The sequence below is a fragment of the Pelodiscus sinensis genome, chromosome 1 (assembly GCF_049634645.1).
Source record: "Pelodiscus sinensis isolate JC-2024 chromosome 1, ASM4963464v1, whole genome shotgun sequence".
Lineage (NCBI taxonomy): Eukaryota > Metazoa > Chordata > Testudines > Trionychidae > Pelodiscus > Pelodiscus sinensis.
The window spans coordinates 248867580-248888693 of record NC_134711.1 but is presented as its reverse complement, the minus strand read 5'-3'; the positions used below and the strand labels follow the sequence as shown (position 1 = coordinate 248888693).

At 41.1% G+C, this 21114-nt stretch overlaps 1 protein-coding gene across 1 annotated transcript in view; it reads left to right on the top strand.

Annotated features, from left to right (window-relative positions):
* UBAC2 (UBA domain containing 2) overlaps positions 1-21114 on the top strand; it is a 168331-nt gene that overhangs the window by 119449 nt on the left and 27768 nt on the right. The window contains exon 7 of the mRNA XM_075918761.1: positions 10802-11047. Within this exon, the coding sequence (XP_075774876.1) occupies positions 10802-11047 (246 nt within the window). The remainder of the gene's footprint in view (positions 1-10801; positions 11048-21114) is intronic.

The window sequence follows — 21114 nt, the reverse complement described above, 5'->3', positions numbered from 1 at the left end:
CTCAGTTCATGTTTCTCTCACCTTGAGTGGAAACATACGACATCCAAAATGGGTTCGAGCATCAGGTGGCCGGAAACATGTCCTGGCATGACCAACCACAATACAGGCTTACAGGAAAAACAAAACCAGTCACAGATTGTTACCTTGAGCAGTGAGCCATTTAGTTTCCCAGGTTTCAGTAATGGCCTTCATTAGCACATGGAGAATTATAAATAGATCCACACTTCATATTTGTAACTTCACAGAGAAGAATGATGCATGCACAAAAATAGAATATACACATTCAGCAGGTTGTAAGTTTAAAAATGATACGTTACATGACGCATTTTGCCTAAAGGGTCTTTTAATAATGCATATTCATAAGCCAATTTTCATAAAGCACGAATGGGTTGTGACAATGCAGTTTCCCTTGCTGGGGAGCTGGAAACACAAACCTCAGTAAGGGTTTTTCTGTTGTATAGTGCTGCAGGAAGATATAACGTTCTCCAAGGCGCGAACGTGGGGTGAGATTCAGTATAGCTACATCTCTTTGGGAGAGGATGGGGGAATCCATACGTCTGAGCGATATAGTTTTGCTGGCATAGGTTGGTAGGTGTATAATAAGACTTAGACTGAACATTTGTCATGGCTTCAAATTACACTTCGAACAGTACATACTGTGACAAAGCTCCAGCCATGCCCCGTGGGTCCTATGCTTCTAGATTATTATTATATGACTCAGAGGCTTGCTGTGTGACCCTCCAAGCTGTCTCTTATCTTTCTCTAGAGATCAGAGTCACAACTTACTGAGCTATTCTCATCATTGGCAAAGTCAAAGGATTGGAGGGAGACTTCTCTATGATCCTGGGTCCCCTTTTTCCAGGATCAGACTTTTTATTGGTGTGCGGAAGATTGAGGGGGGAACCCAAGCCTGTCCACTACTCCAGGTTCTGGCCCAGGGATCCTAAATAATGGTAACAGACAATTTTTCCTATGGCCCCAATACAGCAGCCTTTTCACTGGGCCATGTCCCACAAGTGCTCCCCTAGTAACTTCTCCCTGATACCTGAGTGAATCTTTCTTTTCTCAGCAACACATTTCCTCCTCTCATTCCATCACTTTTCTCCTTCCCCCTCCCTTACCTAGGGGAAACCTTTTAAAATAACTCAGAAGACCTTAATTAATTATAGGTGCCTGATTAGCCTGCTGCTTCAGGCAAGCTCTTAATTAGCCCAAGGTGCCTGCCTGCCTGGACTATGTGACTTCAGTCTCTGGAATTTTATTCAGAAAACAGAAAAGCATTCATCCAGATCCCAACATGTCTGCCTTCCACCAAACTATTGTAGCTAGCTGCCCTGGATCTATCACAATACATAAGACAACCAAGTCTTTTTAGCCTGGAAAGGAAGAAGATACTGGGAATTCCCACACACTTGTTTTATTAAAATTGAAGAATACTTGCTTAGGGTATGTCTACACTACCCCCCTAGTTCGAACTAGGGGGGTAGTGTAGTCATTCGGAGTTGCAAATGAAGCCCGGGATTTGAATTTCCCAGGCTTCATTTGCATGATGCCGGCCGGCGCCATTTTTAAATGCTGGCTCGGACCCCGTGCCGCGCGGCTACATGCGGCACAGACTAGCTAGTTCGGATTAGGCTTCCTATTCCGAACTAGCTGTACACCTAGGAAGCCTAATCCGAACTAGCTAGTCCATGCCGCGTGTAGCCACGCGGCACGGGGTCCGAACTAGCCGGCATTTAAAAATGGCGCCGGCCGGCATCATGCAAATGAAGCCTGGGAAATTCAAATCCCGGGCTTCATTTGCAACTCCGAATGACTACACTACCCCCCTAGTTCAAACTAGGGGGGGTAGTGTAGACATACCCTTATTTATGCTTTCCATTAGCAGAAGAATAATTTTCCAAGTGAGGTTCAAACACATTTTAGTGATACTTGGTGACTTGACCCTACTGTCAATATTGTGCCTTCAGCACATCTGAAACTATTATTTTAGTTATGATTGTAGACAAAAGCTTGAAAATGTGAAGCCCTTTGTATCTGATATCCTCAGAAACCAGAAAAGAACCCCAAATTTATTCTTTTTAAAAATAGCGATGTTTAGGTTGTCATGATTTTTGAATGCCTGAGGTTGGCTGTACTTTAAGCATGTGTGTTCTACTGAAATCCAAGTGATTTACTGTCACTTGTTTAAAGTTATATGCATGCTTATATATTTTTCATAATTGAAATATTTATTATTAAACAGTAAAGAGTGATGTATGCCCTAGAGGTATTGCCTAATAGAGGTTTAGAGCAATGAACTTGTCATTTAGCATATTGAACACAAACAGAGGAGTGGAAGGAATGGGTGAAAACAATGCATTAAATAATTGGGTATGGGAGGAGGAAGCAACTCAACGTCAGGGAAATGAAAAAATAAATGAGGGGAGTATTGGGGGAAGTGGAATAACAAAAATAGGAAGTACATAGGAAAGAAATGTATAGAACAGTAAGTCATGGAAAAAGTTGAGGGAGTCAGGTATAGGGAAGGAAAGGCATCACAACCCTAAAAAAAACCCCCACATATGCTTTGTTACAGTACTAGCATCTTGAGTTTTTTGGTTTTATAAATATTTTATACGTGAAAGATATCTATCAACTTGAGAGAGGAAAGTCAATAAAGAGAGCCAGAGTATTAGAGTGGGAAGTCAGTACTGAAAGTCAAGGGTAAAAGAGCAAACAAAGCCTATGACATAGGCACAGTTTCACCTCCCAAAGAAACACTTTCTAGTCATCATATGTCTGTTGTAATTAAATCAAAACAACGATCAGGAGCCCACATAACTGTGCTTTTAGAAAAACCTGTGTTAAATAGAGAACAAGGTTTTATGTAAGAGAGGCTTGGCCAAGTGGTATGTGACTAGGGCTCTGTACTGTCATAGAAGAAATCCAAACTGAACTACCAATTTTGGTCTCAAAATTGTACATTCAGTTCAGGGAGTGCATCAGCTCTTTCAGTAGTGACCTCACCAGACACTAAAGGACTTACATTAATGGAGTAAAAAAAAAAAATGGTTTGCAGAAGAGAACAAATGTACACGTCTGTGACGTTAGTGGCAGCATTAAGGGTGGGGTGAAAGGAAGAGGTTTGTATTAGGAATAAAAAAAATCCTAGCTATGATAAAAGCCTGTTATTAGAAGGAAATAGTAAAATTATTAATAATAATAATAATTTAGAAAAGGAGATAAATTCAGTAAATATTTCTGAATTCAGTAAATATTTCTGTTCTGTATTTGGGAGGTTGCAGGATGTTGTACTCCTACTATGTGTAGATAAAGAAATACTTCCCTTTCCATTAGACTAGGGATGACGTTCCACGTTTTAAATCACAAGGCCCAAAATAACTTGACCCCAAGGTACTAGAAGAATTGACTGTGTGGACCTTGGGTCTGCAGATATTAATTTTTAGTAAATCTTGGAATACCAGAAAAATTCCAGAAGATTTGAAAAGGACTAACGTGCTGATGTAAACAGATAATCAAGGTATAACTATAGGTCAGTTATGTTGACATGAATTCCAGGCAAAATAATGAAAAAGCTGATCTATGATTCATTTGATAAAAAATTAAGGGTTGTATAAAAAGGAAAGCTGGCCAGCAGCCCCCGCTCTCCAGCTGCCCACGTGTGAAGGCAACCCCATCACCACCAGGAGCACAGAAGTAAGTGTAGCAGTATCATAATAGCCCCACCTACAATAATCTTGTGACCCCATTCACAACTGCTTTGGGGTCAGGACCCCTACAGTTACAACATGGTGAAATTTTAGACTTAAATAGCTGAAATCATGAAATGTACTGTTTTTAAAATCCCATAACCATGAAATTGATCAAAATAGACTGCAAATTAGGTAGGCCTCTTCATGGGGAAAAATTGAGGTCCTGTGGCAAAATCCTCACCCAGGCTCCTTGTCCTGGGACCCCTTCTTTAGCCACAAATCAACCAGAGACCTTTTATTGTACGATCACCCATGCCTTTTATTGTCCATGCCAATTTCCCACCCCTATCTATTTACCAAGCTTTGTTTCTGCAGCAAGCTCAGCAGCATCTTAGCTGGCAGGGAAACACACTCAGCCACTGTCTGACTCCTCTCCTACTTCTCCCACAGCTGCCGCTTGGCAGCCTTATCTAGCCTTCTGGCTAATAAGACGTACAGCTGTTTCCCATTAGCCCCTTACGCAACAAACTTGCTTAGCTGGCTTCAGTTGCCCTTTTTAGCCAGGCTGTAGTGGCCAAGCTCTGGCTTAGCCAGGAGCCTTTCAGTCCTAAAAAGCTCTTTCTTGAACAAAGGCATAACCAGAACTAATGCCTGGAGGTTAAAGCCAGATAAATTCAAATTAGAAATAAGACACCCATTTTAAAAACTGATTGTTAAAATCACTTGAACCAGGCAGATTGGCAGTCTTCTAATCGAGACTGAATGTCTTTTTGAAAGATATGCTTTAACTTCACACAAGTTACCATTGTAATTCTACGACCTGTGTTATGTGTATGTAATTAAATGTTTCCTTCTGGCCTTGAAATCTGAATATATGTGAACACAAGACCCTACAACAGAAAAATACTCTGTGAGCACAACTTCCCGCACTGGTCTATCCATTGCTTATTTCCTTTAGTTTTTCTTTTTAATGGATTTCAGATAAAGCTAGTTAAATTGCAAACATTTCACTTAGTAAAATAATACAGATATGTGTCTGTCACGTAGAGTGTCATCTTAGCACGTCTATGTTTCATTTACCAAATGTAAAATAAACCACAGATACTTCCTTTTTCTTAAAAGTCTAATGTTTTGTGGGGGGGGTCCATTAGGAAGTAGCTGACTTTGTGTGGGGTAGGGAGAAGGATTTAGAAACAATTTATTTTAAGGACTAGCAGAAAAATATAAAGTTAAACTATAAAAAGATCCTTTCAGAGCAATATTGTAAATATTTTGTAGCACAGAAAGTGTCCTCTTTTCAGAACACTGTAGGAGCAGGCCCTAAGATTGTCTTTGAAAACATTATAAGTTATTATGTTCAAGCTATCAAAAAGTAAGTCAATCACACTTGGGCAGCTCAAAATCCAAAATGTTTTATTGTTCATACTGTTTTTTTGTTTTATTTTAGCAATTGACAGCAAAGACCCTGGACAGTGATTTTGTTTTGTTTTGTTTTAATTTTTAAACTTCTGAATCCTTGTTGCCATATGAGCAGCAGCCTTTCAACAATGAGACATGTATTGTTTAAGGTCAGATACATATAATTTGATGAGTGAATGATCTTTAATTAACATCATTTACTGGCAAATTAATAGACCTTAAACATTAGAGATTCTCAAAAGATCAGCACCGATATAAATCTTTTTTTACAAAAAGAAAAGTAACTCAATTTCTTTACCTATACTTTTTCAGTCTTGTTTTTAAGGTGATACAAATCAAGCTCTGCATGTGAACGAACTGAAGAGGAAGTTCTTTGGAAATAATGTGACATTAAATATGTGCATGACATTAAACCAAGTTGTATCACAAGATATTTTCACTGCACGTAATTGCACTTTTAATGGTTTTGTTGGAAATTATGCAAATAATCTCTTCTTCAAAAGATTAGACTTCATGAAAATATTTTTAGAATTAAGTGAGTAATGTATTAAAAGGTGCGTATACTTCCAGCTAATAGGTTAATAAATGTAGTAGTAAATCAGAAAGGATCTGAAGTGAAACTAAAAAAAAAAAATCTACAAATATGGAAGTGGTTGGATGAATTAAAATAGTCTATTTTTATGAGTATTTTTCACAGTTGAATACATTCTTCCATGTGTTATATTTTTTGAAAAGTGTTAGTGTTCTGCAGATCAACTGTGCAGGCTCACTGTGCTGGAGAGACCTCTTCCTTAAATTTTATAGTTGCTAGGAAACCTATTCTGGACATAGGAGGAAGGATTATACAGTGGTTGGACCACTGGTCAAGGACATGGTGATAGGTTCAATTCCCTGCTTCTCCATGAATTTTCTGTATAACTTTGTGCAAGTTACTTAGCATCTCTATGCTTTAGTTCCTCATCTGCAAATTGGGGAGAAGGTAAGGAAATGGGAATTCCCAGGATAAAAACCATCTGTTGTTTTTGGACATAGTTTGGACACAAAGTAGTATATACAATCCCTTTTCCACTAGCTCTCTCACCTACTAGTCTTTTCTCTCACTCGGTGCTTTCTGTTCTGTATTTTAGTATAGACCTTAAGTTATGTTAACAATCATATAGTATAAAAATTAAATAAAATTATATGAAATTTTGTCAGGATAGGTATTAGTGACTCAGAGCTATAATTTGTATTTGAAATCGGCATGGAGATTATTCTGTTTGTGTTTGAAATACCATTAGTCATTCTGCAGGATTTATCAAGCCTCATTTTGATATAGATTTTCCTTTACTGTCATCACTTGCTTTGTTGGGTTTTTTTTCTTGTTGCTGATGGTAACATCATACATATTAACCACTGAGCTCATTTCAGTTATAGTTTGTTTTGAAAACAATGCGTTTTTTTTTTTTAAATGGACAGATGAGTGCTCAATAGAGTTTCTACTAGTTGCTCTGGATAGTAAAGGAAAATTTACTATTTACTATAAGTAAAGGGTACTTATGTCGTTGTTTATAGCCATAGACTAGTTTCTGACTGACATTGGCAAGTTTCTGGTATAGATTAATTGCCCTTATAATAGGTTTTTAGTAGAGATGTGAGATTTAGTTGTGAGGGAATAAAGAACCTTCCATTCCTATGTCCAACCTTAGTCTAGTTTAGGAAGCCAGTCAAAACCTTTCTTGGATTACAGGGAAGTACATTTAATGATTTCCGTCCCTTCCAAGAAGAACACACTCCCTCTTCTCCACCATCTATGTTTTTTTCTCTAGTACATCCTTATTCTCAATGGATGAACAACAGACAATGATATAATCAGAAAAATACAATAAGGTTGATTCACATGTACTTTCCTTTACTTGCAGCAGTAAGTTCTACATACCATATGGAGGTTAGCTGTATTCTAGCAAATAAATGTTGAATGAATGTGGAGTGGTTATAATCCCTTTTGCATCCTTGTTCTGATAATCATTTTTATAGTTCTCTTCTGTCATCACTATCATCTATTTCACACAATGCTATCTAAGTATATTCTGGTGGCATAACAGATCATAAAGGCATGTCACAAATACTTAAAAAAAACAATGGTCCTGTAGCACTTTAGAGACTAACCAAATATTTAAATAGTATCATGAGATTTCATGGGCACAACCCACTTCTTTGGATGATAAATATGGAGCATGGGGCCCAAATTTTGAAATATAGAGCAGAAAAGAGGGGAGAGTAGGAGGAGAAAGAAAGGGGGGGAAAACCCTGTCAATTAAAGTATCTGTGCTATATGAGGCTAATATAGTAGGCTGTAAGTAGCTGATACATAGCCTTTGATGTCATTGAATATAATGGCCCATCCAGTTTATATCTTTGTTCAAGCTGAGCGAGAGACTATAAAATTTGCATATGAAGGCTAGCTCTGCAGCTTCTTTCTCTAGTTGATTACTGAAATTGTTTTGTAACAGAATAGCCCATTCCATAAAAATCCATTAATGAGTGCCCCAGCAAGTTAAAATGTTCCCCAACTGGTTTCTATGTATTATCATTTAGAATATCTGTTTTGTGTCCATTAATCCTTTGTTGTAGAGACTGTCCAGTTTGAATAATATGATGTCACAAATGCTGAAATGACTGTGATGACTGTGTGAATGCCAAGGCCTCTGAGTCATCCTATTATCATATGCCTGCAGGCAAGAGTTGTTAAAAAGTGGTTAATTAGGTAACCATATAACAGTTAAAAATCTTAGTAGTTACATGGTTACGCGCTGTGGGCTCTGTAGTATAATGCTTCTACTGCAGAGCCCCAGCAGAGCTGACTCCCGGGGAGTGGGGCTGGCAGCCAGTGTGCACTGAGAGTTGGCTCCCAGCTGCTGGCCCCACTCCTATGGAGCAGGCTGTGCTGCAGGTTCTGCAGTAGAAGCTTTATACTGCAGAGCCTGCAGCACAGAGCGGCAGCTGGCTCCCTAGGAGCCGTGTATGCTGGGAGCTGGCTTTTAAGCTCCTACCTGCTGTGCCCTTCCCAGGGAGCCAGCTGCCTGATACAGAGGCAGCAGCTCAGGGTGGCAGCCCAATTCTGCTGCTTTTTTAAGTCTTCTCCCACTCTTGGCTCCTGGCACTGCTCCCAGGGAGCCAGCTACTTCCTCATGCTGAGGAATCTCATTCAGAGCCAGAAGCGTGGGGAGGCAGCTAGCTCCCCAGGAGCGGGGCCAGAAACCAGCCTGTAACTGTTACGATAACTGATAAGCTCATGCTTATTGGTTAACCATTTCAATGGTTACACAGTTACATCCCTACTGCAGACTGAGGAAGTCAACTCCTTAACACAGTCAGCTTGACAACTACTTAGACAGTGTCCTCTGGGCTCCTTCAGCTCTGTCTTTGCCTTGCAGCTTGACAACAGATACAGCCAAGGAAGAAAATTTGGAGACTTCAGAAAAAACCCTACAGGAAGAAGTAAACAGTTGGTAAAGGGAAACCTTATCTTGAGGTTAACATCACAGGTTTGCTCTGGTATATTTAGAGGAACAAAGACACCCAGATAGTATTCAGATAGGAAGTAAATGCACAGTGAGTTTGCTTTAATAAAAATTATCTCTATCAAGCTTGGTGGAAAACACTATAGAGAAGTTTGGGTGAAATAAACATCTTTAGACCGAAGGATAGTTTTTTAGTTAAGTTTGGGAACACAGGATATGGGATTTCAGTGGGTATCCAATAAACAGATGCTAGATACCACAGGGGAACACTTTGAAGGGACCAGGTCCCAAATCTTGTGTTCCCAAAGGAACACTGCACCACAGTTTATAAGGTTTACCTTAAACCACTGTATGAGTCATACTCACAGAACTTGAGTCAGATTTAAAACAAAAGAAAATATATTTTTTTTAAAATAGAGATTCAAATAAAAATCACAATAGGAGATGGGAACAAAAGCTTATATGTAAAATAACATACCACAATGCATATTCTAAAGCCCAAACTTAACGAAGAGCAAACCTGCGATGTTAACCTCAAGATAAGATTTCCCTTTACTCACTGTTTACTTCTTCCTGTTAGGTTTTTTTCTGAGGTCTCCAAATTTTCTTCCTGAGCCCTTGTCTTAGAAAGCTAGCAGACACCTTTTGTAGAGCACAATGGGCACAATGGTCCCCGCCACCAAACCCTAGAGGCAAGTGTATTCCATCACGTTCTACTTTTGAGTGACCTGTTTTAAACTGCAACCTAGAGAACATAATCTTTAGTATATGTTCATAATTTCTCACATATTCTCTGTGCTTACATCTCACAATGATTATGACCACCAATGACTTTTATTACAGACATGACATTCTTTTGGTGAATCCAGGGATCTCTGTACACCAGAGCCCTCTAGTTGACATTCAGAGATTCTTGTGTCATGCAGACTTTAGACCCCTGTGAAGGAATGAGTTCTCTTCTATTAAGTCATTTGAGCTGTAACCTTGTAATAGAATTCAAGGTAGCACCTGTTGATGACTTATGCTGCAGGTGAGTCCAGTTAGTGTCAAGTGGGATGTAATGAGCTAGGTCAAAGGTAATCTTGGAGAAAAAACCCTAACCCCCTCCCCCATTTTTGTAAATGAAACATAAGCTGAGATTCATGTTGCTTTGGGATAGCAATAAAGCAAAATTCTAGGGAGGAGGTAAATATGGACATAGGCTGTGCACTTGTTGAAAGTGGGGTAGGGAGTTGGTCCATTAATAAGGTATTCAGAAAGAATCTCGTAAAAAGAGGAAGTTTCTGATTAGACACACAAACTATCCAGTGCTACCGTTTAAAAAATAGGGTTTTGATAAACCTTTTTAATTTTTGTGTTGGGAAAACTTGCTAGATTTAATTATTTTAACATAGCAGTCTGTGTTATCTGAAACTGGTAACAGTTTAGTCATGTGACCCTATGAAATCCCCCACTATCGAAACTTGAAAGAAGTAAAATTAACTAGATCTGTTTTTCTCTGCTTGGGGTGTGGGCAGGGAGTTAAGCAGAAATGCCACCCACCAGTCTCAATGGGTGGAAGGAGTTGATGGAACCAGTGACAAAAGGGGACTGGCAAGAAGGGAAGGAGAGAAACTTTGGGGACACCAGGTATTTCCCCTTTCCTTTCCCCTTTTAGAGGCTTTAATACCCATTTGTCAGCTGCGGGTCAGGGGAGAAGTAGATTGGCTCATATCCCCCAGCTCTAGAGATTTAATGTGAAGCATGAGCCATGGGATACCATTGGGTGAATTTTAAAGCAGGTGCCCAAAATCTTCACAGTACTGTGGTATCGTGGTACTTTTTCCCCATATCTGTTTTAAAGCCAGCCAGGATAATTTGCTTTACCAGAGATCGAAAGCTTTAACTATTTGAATTTTGCCTATTGTTAAGTCACTATGCCGGTATTTGGCTTTATTCCTACAAAAGGAAACAGGAAATATACTTCATTCGCAAGTAATGCAATCTGTGGAGTTTCAAAAAGTTGGTGTTTGTAATGGAAGTGGAGGATGAAGAAATACCATATTGTAAGTCATGGATTCTCCACTAATGACTCTGGCTAGATTACATTTGTCTTGAAAATGAAAGAACAACCTATCTCTGTCAGCCAGTTAAGGTTTTGTGTTGTAAAATATATATATATTTTTTGTTTTGCTTTTTTTTCAGATTTCTGGGATGTGCTACCACAGTAGTGTGTTAAAAGTTCATCAGGTGCTTTGTGTTCCCAGTTGGCTGGCAAAGATATTTTCTTGGACTCTTGAACCAATATTCTCATCTGCAGAACCATCCAATGAGATTCGAGTAGGAATGGGAGCAACAGTGGACATCCAGAGACAGCAGAGAATGGAATTACTGGATCGTCAACTCATGATGTCTCAGTTTGCACAGATGAGACTGCAAAGACAACATCAGGTATAGATAAATTATTTATAAGGTGTATGATTATGGAAATATGGAGGGAAGGGGATTTTGGTTCATCACAATTTATGGATCCAGTTTAGGAACACACACAGTCTTATTTTAATTTTTTCCCTAATGGAATTATGTACAGTAATTGTATGTTATTTAATGTTAGTGAATATTTATGTAAGTTTTATGTGATCAGAGTTCATTTCCAAAAATGAACTAATATTCACAGAACTCCTATGGGTAGGTAGGTGGCATCACACTCTTTCACCAGAAGCTAAATGAGCTGAAGCTGTTAAGTGATTTACCAAAGCCTATAGTTGTGAAGTTAAGCAGGGACTAGAACCCAGGATTATACGTTGCTTAATGACTATTACCTCTTTGTTGCAACCCAGCAGTTGTGTTGCATCTGTGTTCACTGTCACATAATTCCTGCCAAGATAAAGATCACGGTAAGTACTACCTCAGGTGACTGTATTGACAACTTCTTTCATGGCTCCTGATTGGTCCTCTATTTGGGCACGCTATTTAAGCCCAGCAGGAGTTCCAGGAAGTGTATATGTGACAAGGTGGATTCCCCTGCCAGCCATAACAACTGACCTACTTCTTTGCTTGCTCTCAGACTTCTAGCCCTGGTTATTACCCTTGGCTTTGATTCCTGGTTCCTGACTACACCTTTGTCCTTTGGTGCTGTTCTTATCCTCTGACCACCACTACTTAGACCATTAGGCCTTTCAAGGGCCTGTGGCAAGGGTCTGTGGCAGACAATTAATGTTCAGAATATTCTGATACTCCAGACCATGCCAACAGTCAGAACAGTTACCCAACTGCTTCAGAGAGTCTGAAAATTAGCTCTGTAGTTCAGTGTTTTGCATGGGTAAATAGAGAGATTACATCAACCATTTTGCACCAGGCTTGTTGCTTTTTGAAAGCATGTACAATTTTCTCTCTCTGATTTTCCTACAGACATCAACCACAGTACTTTCCTGTTGCTGCTTTTAGGGCTTGCATTTTATTTACTTATTAATTAGATTGTTAAAGTCTCTTTATTTTTCTCAGTTTTGGTGGTATGGAGAAGGGCAAGTGCTTACCTGCTTGTCCTTGTAAGACAGTAAAACAAAGCAGCTGATACCTCAATTTGCATTTATCCTATGGTGTATAAATTGGCAGTCTAGTAAAGCCAGGTGAACATCTGGAATTTCTGAGTTTTGTAACTTACAAGCTGCATGAGAATGAGAAATCATCTGAATTGCATTTTATCCCTCTGAATTTTAGCCACACATTACTACATTTAGATGCTATGTTATGTGCTGGGTGGAGGGTGCTGCTATGGAAAGGAAGGGAGGGGAAAGTTCTGGCCTGATTGAACAAGATACACTATTGTAAACAGTTAAAACTAGTTAAAAGTGTGGTTTGTGTTAGGGTTGAAAACACTGATAGACTTACTTCTCTTATATATATGATTGATTTTAATTTAGCCTAAAAGAGTCAATAGGATGATATCTAACTGAAGCTGAGAGGAAAACATGAGGGGTTCAACTCTCCTGACATTTCTTGGTATCATTTTGTATTTAAAAAGGAGAAGAATGAGTCAACTGAGAGAGTTTGGTAAATAAAATACTAGATAAAATCACAGGTTGGGTTGAAAAAGGCTCCTGGGCAAGCTAGAAAAGTACTGTGGGATTGTCTTGTATTGTGTGTAAAAACTGTCTGAATTTTACCTAACACATTTAGAACAGCTCTTGTGTCAGTTCTTAATTCACTTTCCTGGTAACACAATTCAGCACTTCACAAAAACAACAGTCTAGCAGCACCTTGAAGACTATCAAAACATGTAGGTGGTATCATGAGCTTTCATGGGCACAAACCACTTCTATTCTTCACAGTTAGCTTTGATTTAATTTTATTAAATTGCCTTATTGTATAACTCCAGCAGTTGCACATGACCTTCTCTCTGCCCTTCCAGCAGTCACTTTTAACTTACTCTTTATTGTAAAAACTAAACTGGGAACTGTTCATTCTCCAATCTTAGTTGTAACAGAAACTAAACTGAAAGTAGAATAGAGATAGAAATGTAGCCGTGTTAGTCTGGTGTAGCAGGAACAAAAAACAGGACTATGTAGCACTTTAAAGACTAACAAGATGGTTTATTAGGTGATGAGCTTTCGTGGGCCAGACCCACTTCCTCAGATCAAATAGTGGAAGAAAAGTGGCTGTTTAGCCACAAACTGCTATAAAAGGGTTAGCTAAACTTCTGGGAAATAAGGGGAGGCAGAAAGAGCCCACATAGTCAGGGGACTCTTTAAAAGGATTTTTAAAAATATAAAAGAAATAGTAAATAAATGAACCATACTTTAATAGTATGTCTTAATTTTTCTTTACCCCACACTTCCACTGTAACCATTGTTCCCATTAACAGAGTATCGGTGCACTTCAGTCAAACACATGTTCAGGCTTAACACTTCATAATGCACATGGTATATTCATCAATATTCTACTCATGTCCTTGAGTCCTTTATTGCTGCATCAGTGAATGCCCAGCAAAATCAACGAAGGGAAGGTGATGGAGTTAATCTATCAAAACTTGAGAGTGGTCTGGTATGCAAAGCTATCGACGAGGTTTTCTTGTTTCATAGAATTTGCTGGATGCCAGTCAAATCACCAAACACAGGGTTCAGAGATTCCAGTACATGTTGAAGCAAAAATTAAAAATGGTCCCATTCATGACTGAGTACTTGAATGTTTTAAAAATTGTTAAGATTGTTACCTGAAGTACCTTTTTTTAATTGTGGCATAAATTGTTACTTATAGATTACTACTGGTGTCCGCATACAGAAGCCTGTACACTCAAGTGGCTTTTGTTTTAAAACTGTAGTTATGGTAGTGAAATGATTGTTTTTGTCATTGTGGCTGGTTACTGTGGAGACAGTGCAAACAAATGTTACTATGTCATGCTACCTATTTATTTTCTATACTGTCACCACAGCATTTTCTGTATGTTTTTTTCACCCTGTTAATGCTGGCTGTTGGTGAGTTTGTGCCATTGATGAAGAATTCTTTAGCTTTTATCCCCACCAAAATTCTGAAAAATAAAAACAAATGTTATTTTGAATATAGTCACACTCTTCACAATAAATAAAATTTAATAATCTACAAGTTCTCTTATTGCTTTTTACTTTATTTCTATTTCTTTATTTTTTTCTCTCCCTCTTTTTCTTCCACTTTGCTTTGATTTTCTGTCCATTTTTTCCTTTCCAATGTTAAGTAGGTTGTCCCGTATCTGTCTTCTGTTCTTTCTTTCTCTAGAGTCTAATAGTCTTTTCCCTTGGCTCTCTCTCATGCCACTTGTGACTGACATGGCACTGCTCACTCTGCTTGGGGTCTCTGATAGTGAGCCACTGCTTCTGATTAGGGTTGCAAGGTGTACGGTTTTCACCCAGACAGTCCGGTATTTGCAGGCTTCGTCCAATAAAAAAAACAGGAAATACCAGACATGTGCAATGTCCGGTATTTCCCGTTCCCCTGGGACAGAAGCCTGGTGGGGACAATTTTCCCCTGCCGCATCTAACGGGGCGGGGGAGTGAGGAGCATGGTGGAATCTAGCAAAAGGGGGGCAGGAGGGGGCACGTGCCACGCTAGGGGGGCACCGGGCTGGGCTGGGATGGGCTGGGCTGAGAGCGGAGTGCATGCTGCTCTGGCCTGCCTCAGGGGGAAGGGGGAGTGCACTGGGATGGGGCGGACGCTAGGTCGGGGCCTGGCTCTGAGGCAGGGGTGAGTTCACTGGGATGGGGCGGCACTAGGGGGGCCTGAGTCTGAGGCAGAGGTGAGTGCATTGGGATGGGGAGACTGGGGGGCCTGGTTCAGGGGGAGGGGTGGGTACATTGGGGGTTAGTGTGTGGTCCCAAACTGGAGGGAGTGGTGCAACTTTTGCTTAACAACTTTGGCTCCCCCCCCCCTCCTTTTTTTTTTTTTTTTGCTTAACACCTTTGGTCTCCCCCTTTTTGTTTTCTTTGACAGAATTTTTTCCCAGTGTGTTGTGTTTGGGGGGGGGGTTGTTTTTGTTTTTTGCCCAGAGGGGAGGTATTCAGTATTTTTTTGTTAAACCATCTGGCAACCCTGCTTCTGAAGGGATCCAGTGCTGTGGAACTATAGCTTTCTGGCTATAACACCCTTCCATTCCCCCCTTTCAAGGTAGCAAAGTCCTAGAACAACAGGAAACAAGGAACTCAAAAGAGATTAATCTGGCAATTTTTTGTTGGGATCCTGCCCTTCAACTCAGGGCCTGTTTTCAGACAGGCAATTGTTTGGCTGGTCTTACTGGGCCTGGTCTCCCTATTTACAGGGAGGCTTGCTTAGCTAGCCAGCAGTGCCAGATTTTTTATACCGCAGAAACAGTGGAGATCTGCACTATGGCCTGGAAAGCCTCCAACTTAACTATAGTCGTGTTCTTTTAACTCCCCTCGCCATTCCTGAGAGATGCTACAGAAGTATCAGGACAGGGGAGGCCTAGTTGGGACAGTCCTCACCCAGCCAGTCTGGGCCTTCTGCTCCCCATCACTCCCTCCACCCCCCCCCCCCCCCCAACATGTGTTCTTTTCTGTTATATCAGTGTCTTTTTGTCCCCATCCCCAGTTTTTTCCATATCTGGGAGCCCCTTTTGGATCCCCACACTTACTGTTTTTTCTTGCTTCTCCCCACCAACTTTCTGATTCACATTTTCTTTTCCTCCCTTCCCTGAGTGTCCTCCTCCTGCCACAAAGTCACTCTGGAGAGCCAGCGAGCATGGGAAGTTCTTTTAGGTCCATTGGCTGGTGCCTTTAGGAGCTCTAAGATTGAAGGGATTACTGCTTCTGCTTCTCTAACTTTTCAGGGGATTTTAAAGGTCCCTCCTATGGCTACTGGCTATTCCATCTCATTGCTTTGTCTTCCCTCCTTTTGCCAGGGCTCCTCCTCCCTCATATCTTCTATTTCCCAGCCCTTTGAGGTTCCTCTTGCTGGCTATCAGACTCAAGTGAAAGCATTGGTTTGGTAGAGGGGAGACTGGATATGACTTTCATTTCCCACTGAAAAACTTGCAGACAAACAGCTGCAAATAGCTGGATGAGAAGCTGCCTTGCAGCCAGCTACTGGTGACACTTCTGATCAAAACACAGAAACAGGCACAAGGATGTAGCAAAGAGGTGGAAAGCCACAGAGTGGAGACCCAAAGTTTGCAGGGAGCAGCTGGAGACTTTTAAAGTCCCAGCAAACAGGCTTATCAGCACACCCTGCAGCATTTTGAGGTTCAACTTCAACATGATCGAAAGCATGCTGATTATTTCCCCTCCTTAATCCTTTTCTGTCTTCACTTTTTCGCATTACTGTGGTCAAAACAGGCTTCCTTCCTACCACTCAGACCTGCATGTCTTCATGTCCTCTCTCCATCCAGCATATTCAGTATGTTAACACATCTTGCTGCTTTTTTCCCCTACAGATTTTCTGATATCTGATCTTAGCAGCATGAGTGGGGAACTTACAACCTTGGTTATAATTCTTCTTGGTTACTGTATCCTCATCCTTTTTGCCTTCTGATATCCATCTTGCTTTAATCCTGCCGTGCCAAAAGACTGATGCAAAGATGTGTTGCGTGCATGTGATTTCCTCTTCAAATTCCTCCACTGATTGTCATGATGCCTCCCTGTATTGCTTAAACTTTTTCTCTCTCTCTTTGGACGGTAACACTTTATGCCTCATCTCATTGATCGTTTCGCTCCCTGATGAGCTCTTCACTTGTCCAGATTCTTGGCTTTTTTGGTGTCTCCTTCGGCAGCAGTGCTCCTTGGGAACTGCAAATTTGTCATCCTCAAGAGTGTAGTTAATGAGAACTGGAGACGAGTCTTTCTTAGCCACAGGCCAAGATAATGGAACTACTTTCCAGAAGGGAAGAGTGACTGCATTTCTCTCTACTTTCAGAAAGAAATGCAAAACTCATGACTTGGGTCTGCCTTTCTTACAGCAACAATATCTGAAAAGATAGCCAAATCTCCATGCACTGGCTACCTCAAGGGAAATCTAGAGCAGTGGTTCCCAATCGCCAGTCTGTGGAGCAGTGCTGATCCACAAACCGCTGGCTGCCAGGCCACAACACACTGCAGCATGGCGGGTTGCTCGCTAACCCCAGGGCGGGCAGCACTTGGGGGGTAAGTCAGAGAGACTCCCCACCAGGAGCAGTGCCCCCAGTGCCTTCAAGCTGCAGGGGGAGGGTTTGGTCCCGGGCTGCTCCCAGCAGAGCTGGCTGTGATCCCTGCCTGGGTCCCAGGGAAGCTGCCACCAGCTCCCAGCATGTGCGAGGTATGGGAGCCAACTCTGGGAGTGGTCAGGAGGGAGCTGAAGTGGGGCAGGGGCAGATAAGGGAGGTGAGGGGGAACAGGGATGTGTGATGTGGGGGTAAGAGAAGGATGCAGGAGATTCTAAGGGAGCTTGGGGGATTCAGGGGAGACTTAGGGGGCAGATGGGAGCAGGGGTGCAATGAAGGAAATCCCTGAGGGGAGCACAAGGAGGAAAAGGGGAATGTGGGGAGGGGAGGATGGGGGGAGACTGTGGGAGCAAGAGCAGCCTGGCTGGGGAAGGGAGACACACAGGGCAGGGGTTGTACAGAAGGACATGGGGGAAGATACAGTGGCAGCTCCCCCATCCCCTTGGGCAGGAGGGGAGCAGGGCAGAGATGATTGGTGGTAGCACTTGGAGGCACCAGCTCCCATGCTCCTGACAGATCCATCAGATCTGTTACAACGACATGTATTGTGTGCATACAGATGCAATGTAAAATAACACGTGACTTCTTAAAATTAATTACCACAATGAATGTGCAAATATGCAAATAAAATGTTGCCAGTCTGCCAAAAGTTTCTGAATGGGTTTTCCAGTCCATGGTATAAAAAAGGTTGGGAACCACTGATCTAGAGCACATGAAGGACTTCATTCTTTCCTGTGCCTCTAAGCTGAGTCTGCAAAAAAATCTAAAATAGTCACATTTTATACATACATTTCATGTGCTATTATTGCTTTGAGTACTATAACATACAGGGTTTTAGGACAAACAAGAATGCTAATAACTGTAGTTAATATCAATTTGTGTGGCCAGTGATGCTGCCTCCTTCCTATCCAGCTATGTAAAAATATATTCCCTGACCTCTTTTTTTAGCCATGTTTTTCCCCAAAAAGAGGATTCTCCTCAAAGATTGCCAGGTTTATCACTCTTAGTTTGCTTCTGAGATTGCCTTGTTTTGTGCTTGCTTCTGAAACGCACTATTTTAAATAAAAATGTTCCCAAACTAGATAGATGAAAAATACCTGAGTAAAATTGAGTTGTTTGTTCAAATGTGTCAAAATCCATAGATGATGACTTTTACAGATCAGTGTGCCCCACTTTTTGGATTGCAACTTATTTACATATTTTCATAGATTTTAAAAATGCAGATGCTTAATACATTAAACATATTAAATTTTCTGAGTACTGATGTAGGTAACAAGGCTGCTGCACTTTGTCTTCCTGACTTCACTTTTTTTTTCTTAATCTTACTTATGGAAAATGACAAGCCCATAAGTGTGGAAGCACTAGTGAATGCTAATATAATACATAGAAAATGCTTTATATTAGCATCCAGTTGTCATTGTTACCAGCCTTACTATGCCTCTACCTCTCCTGATTTCTCTCTATGTATATTTGCTTGCCACGTGTCTATCCATCTACCACATCGGGCTCCTGATAAGTATAAACTGCCACTAGACACCCCAGTATCTCTGTGGTCTGGATGACACAGTCTGTTCCCTTAACTCACAACCCAGTGTTCTCTCACTGCTTTGGGGAGCATGTCTTTAAATCAGGGGTGGAGAACCTAGAACCCAGGGGCTGGATGCAGCCCCCACTTTGCTTGTATCCAGCCCTTGAGGCTCGGGGCTCTTTCCCAGCACTGGAGAGTCCATGCTGTTGCTCCAGCCCCGCCACCATCTCTCTATAGGGCTGGAGCACAAAAATCTACTTGCCTGGGCCCCGCTAGACTCTGATGTGAGAGGGGAATGTGGAAAGTGTCTTTCTTCTTCTTGATTGGAGGCCCGCCTCAGTGAGGGTGGTTGTTATTGCGGATCTTTTTGGCTTCTCACTTGTATAGAGCCACCCATGTTTTAAATCTTGCTCAATCTTTGATATGCCCTTGCAGGAACCAAATTGCTTTTTAACTGTTTATAATCCTTTTATCTGTTAGTATCTCTCATTGGCTACACAAAGCTTGCAACTTTGCTGGAAACAGGATGTGGAATCCTCAAATCTAACAGTTTCCCCATTACTTTTCAAGTGTGTTGTGGGACGTTTCTTTCTGGGAGCCATTGTCTTCCATTCCAGGTGATAGCATCCATTAAAGCAGTATAGTCATATAAAAAACATTTCACTAACCCTAGTATAGCCATGAAGTCTTCAACAAACTGGGCTGTGTCTCACAAGATTGATGGATGATAGTTTGACTTAATTTATGGCTGGGTTTTATCATCATTCTTTTGTTTAGTGTTTAGACCTTTCCATCATCAGATTTATTTACAAATGCTTATTTTCTGCCTTGTATAGTGCTGTGTTTGCTGCTCATTTAGTGGATATGTATAGGCTCCTTATTGTTAAAAAGTTAGTATCTGAAATTTAGATTGGATAAAATAATTGTTTTCCTTTTGCTTTTTATAGAAATATTGCTAGTGGAATCAAGAATTTCCATATCAAATCATACAATAACTGTCTAAAACTGTTACCTGTATTTTTCTGTTTCTTGTCACTTATCTACTTTGTTGTTGTTGTTTTTTTTTCTTCCGGAAAATGTGTCAGATCAAATATATAAAAACGCAGTAAAGTAATAGCTTACTGGTAATAGCTGGTTTAAGAAGCACAGTGTAGGCAACTACAGTAGTCTGGCATCCAATGGTCCAGCACTTCTGATGGTCCGGCACCATCTGGAACCCAGAAGTGCTCCGGGCAGCCGGACAATTGGAGCTGCTCTGCCCCAGGTTTCCCGATTCAGCCGCTGCTGAAACTGACTAGCGGCTGACTCCGGGAAGCAGCTCGGGGTGCTCTGCCCCGGGCTTTCCAGAGTCAGCTGCCGGTCAGTTTCAGCAGCGGCTGACTTGGGGAAGTCTGGGGCAGAGCAGCTGGGGTGCTGCTGGGTTGGTCCCGCAGTGCTGAGGGGCACATCCCCCCCACTGCACCCCACACTCTTCATAGCCCCCCCCCTTCCGATAGTCTGGCATATCTGATAATCCAGCACCCCCTGGGTCCTAAAGGTGCTGCATTATTGGTAGTTTACTGTATTATGCAAACTTTCCCAAACAGTTTTCTTAGTTCTGACCTTCAACACCTGTTCTTGTGCCTCTCTTTGTGCAGAGATTGCCATTCATGGCAGATTCTGCCATGGCTTTCAGATGAACAACTGGGCAAGCAGGATGAGACTGCAAAGTTTATTTCTATTTGTAGCTTCAAATAGAATTTGAATCGGGAGCTGAAAGGGTCGCGTACCTATGCAGTGCATCATTTATTGGCCCTATACACACACATGGCAATTGTACACATCGATTGTGATGTATGTTGTATTTTGTTTTTACATTTTTTTGGTAGCATCTTACAAAATCCTCAAAGCAGAATTATAAAATCTACTTTTTTTATTCTTTCTTTTTGTTAAAAGAACAGGCTGTGTTACAGGAAGTGAAAAGAGATGAGCTAAGTGTCTAACCACCACACTTCAACATGTAACATCAGTCAACATCCTGGCTGCCTCACATTCAGGATTCAGACCAGGACACAGCCCAGAGATAGATCTGGCGGTGCTAACAGATGACCTCTTTATGACCATGAATACAGATAAAATCTCCATGTGCATAATGTTTCATGTACTTTCACTTTTTGACATGTTAGTCCACAAGATGCTGCTGATCCATCTAGCTGACATAGCAGAAGTAGATGACCCAGCGATGCAGTTACTCCAATTATTTGTCTCTAGCAGAATTCAGGGAGTGATGGTAGGCACTTCCTCTTCCTCCTTCTCCTCCTCCTTTCTAAA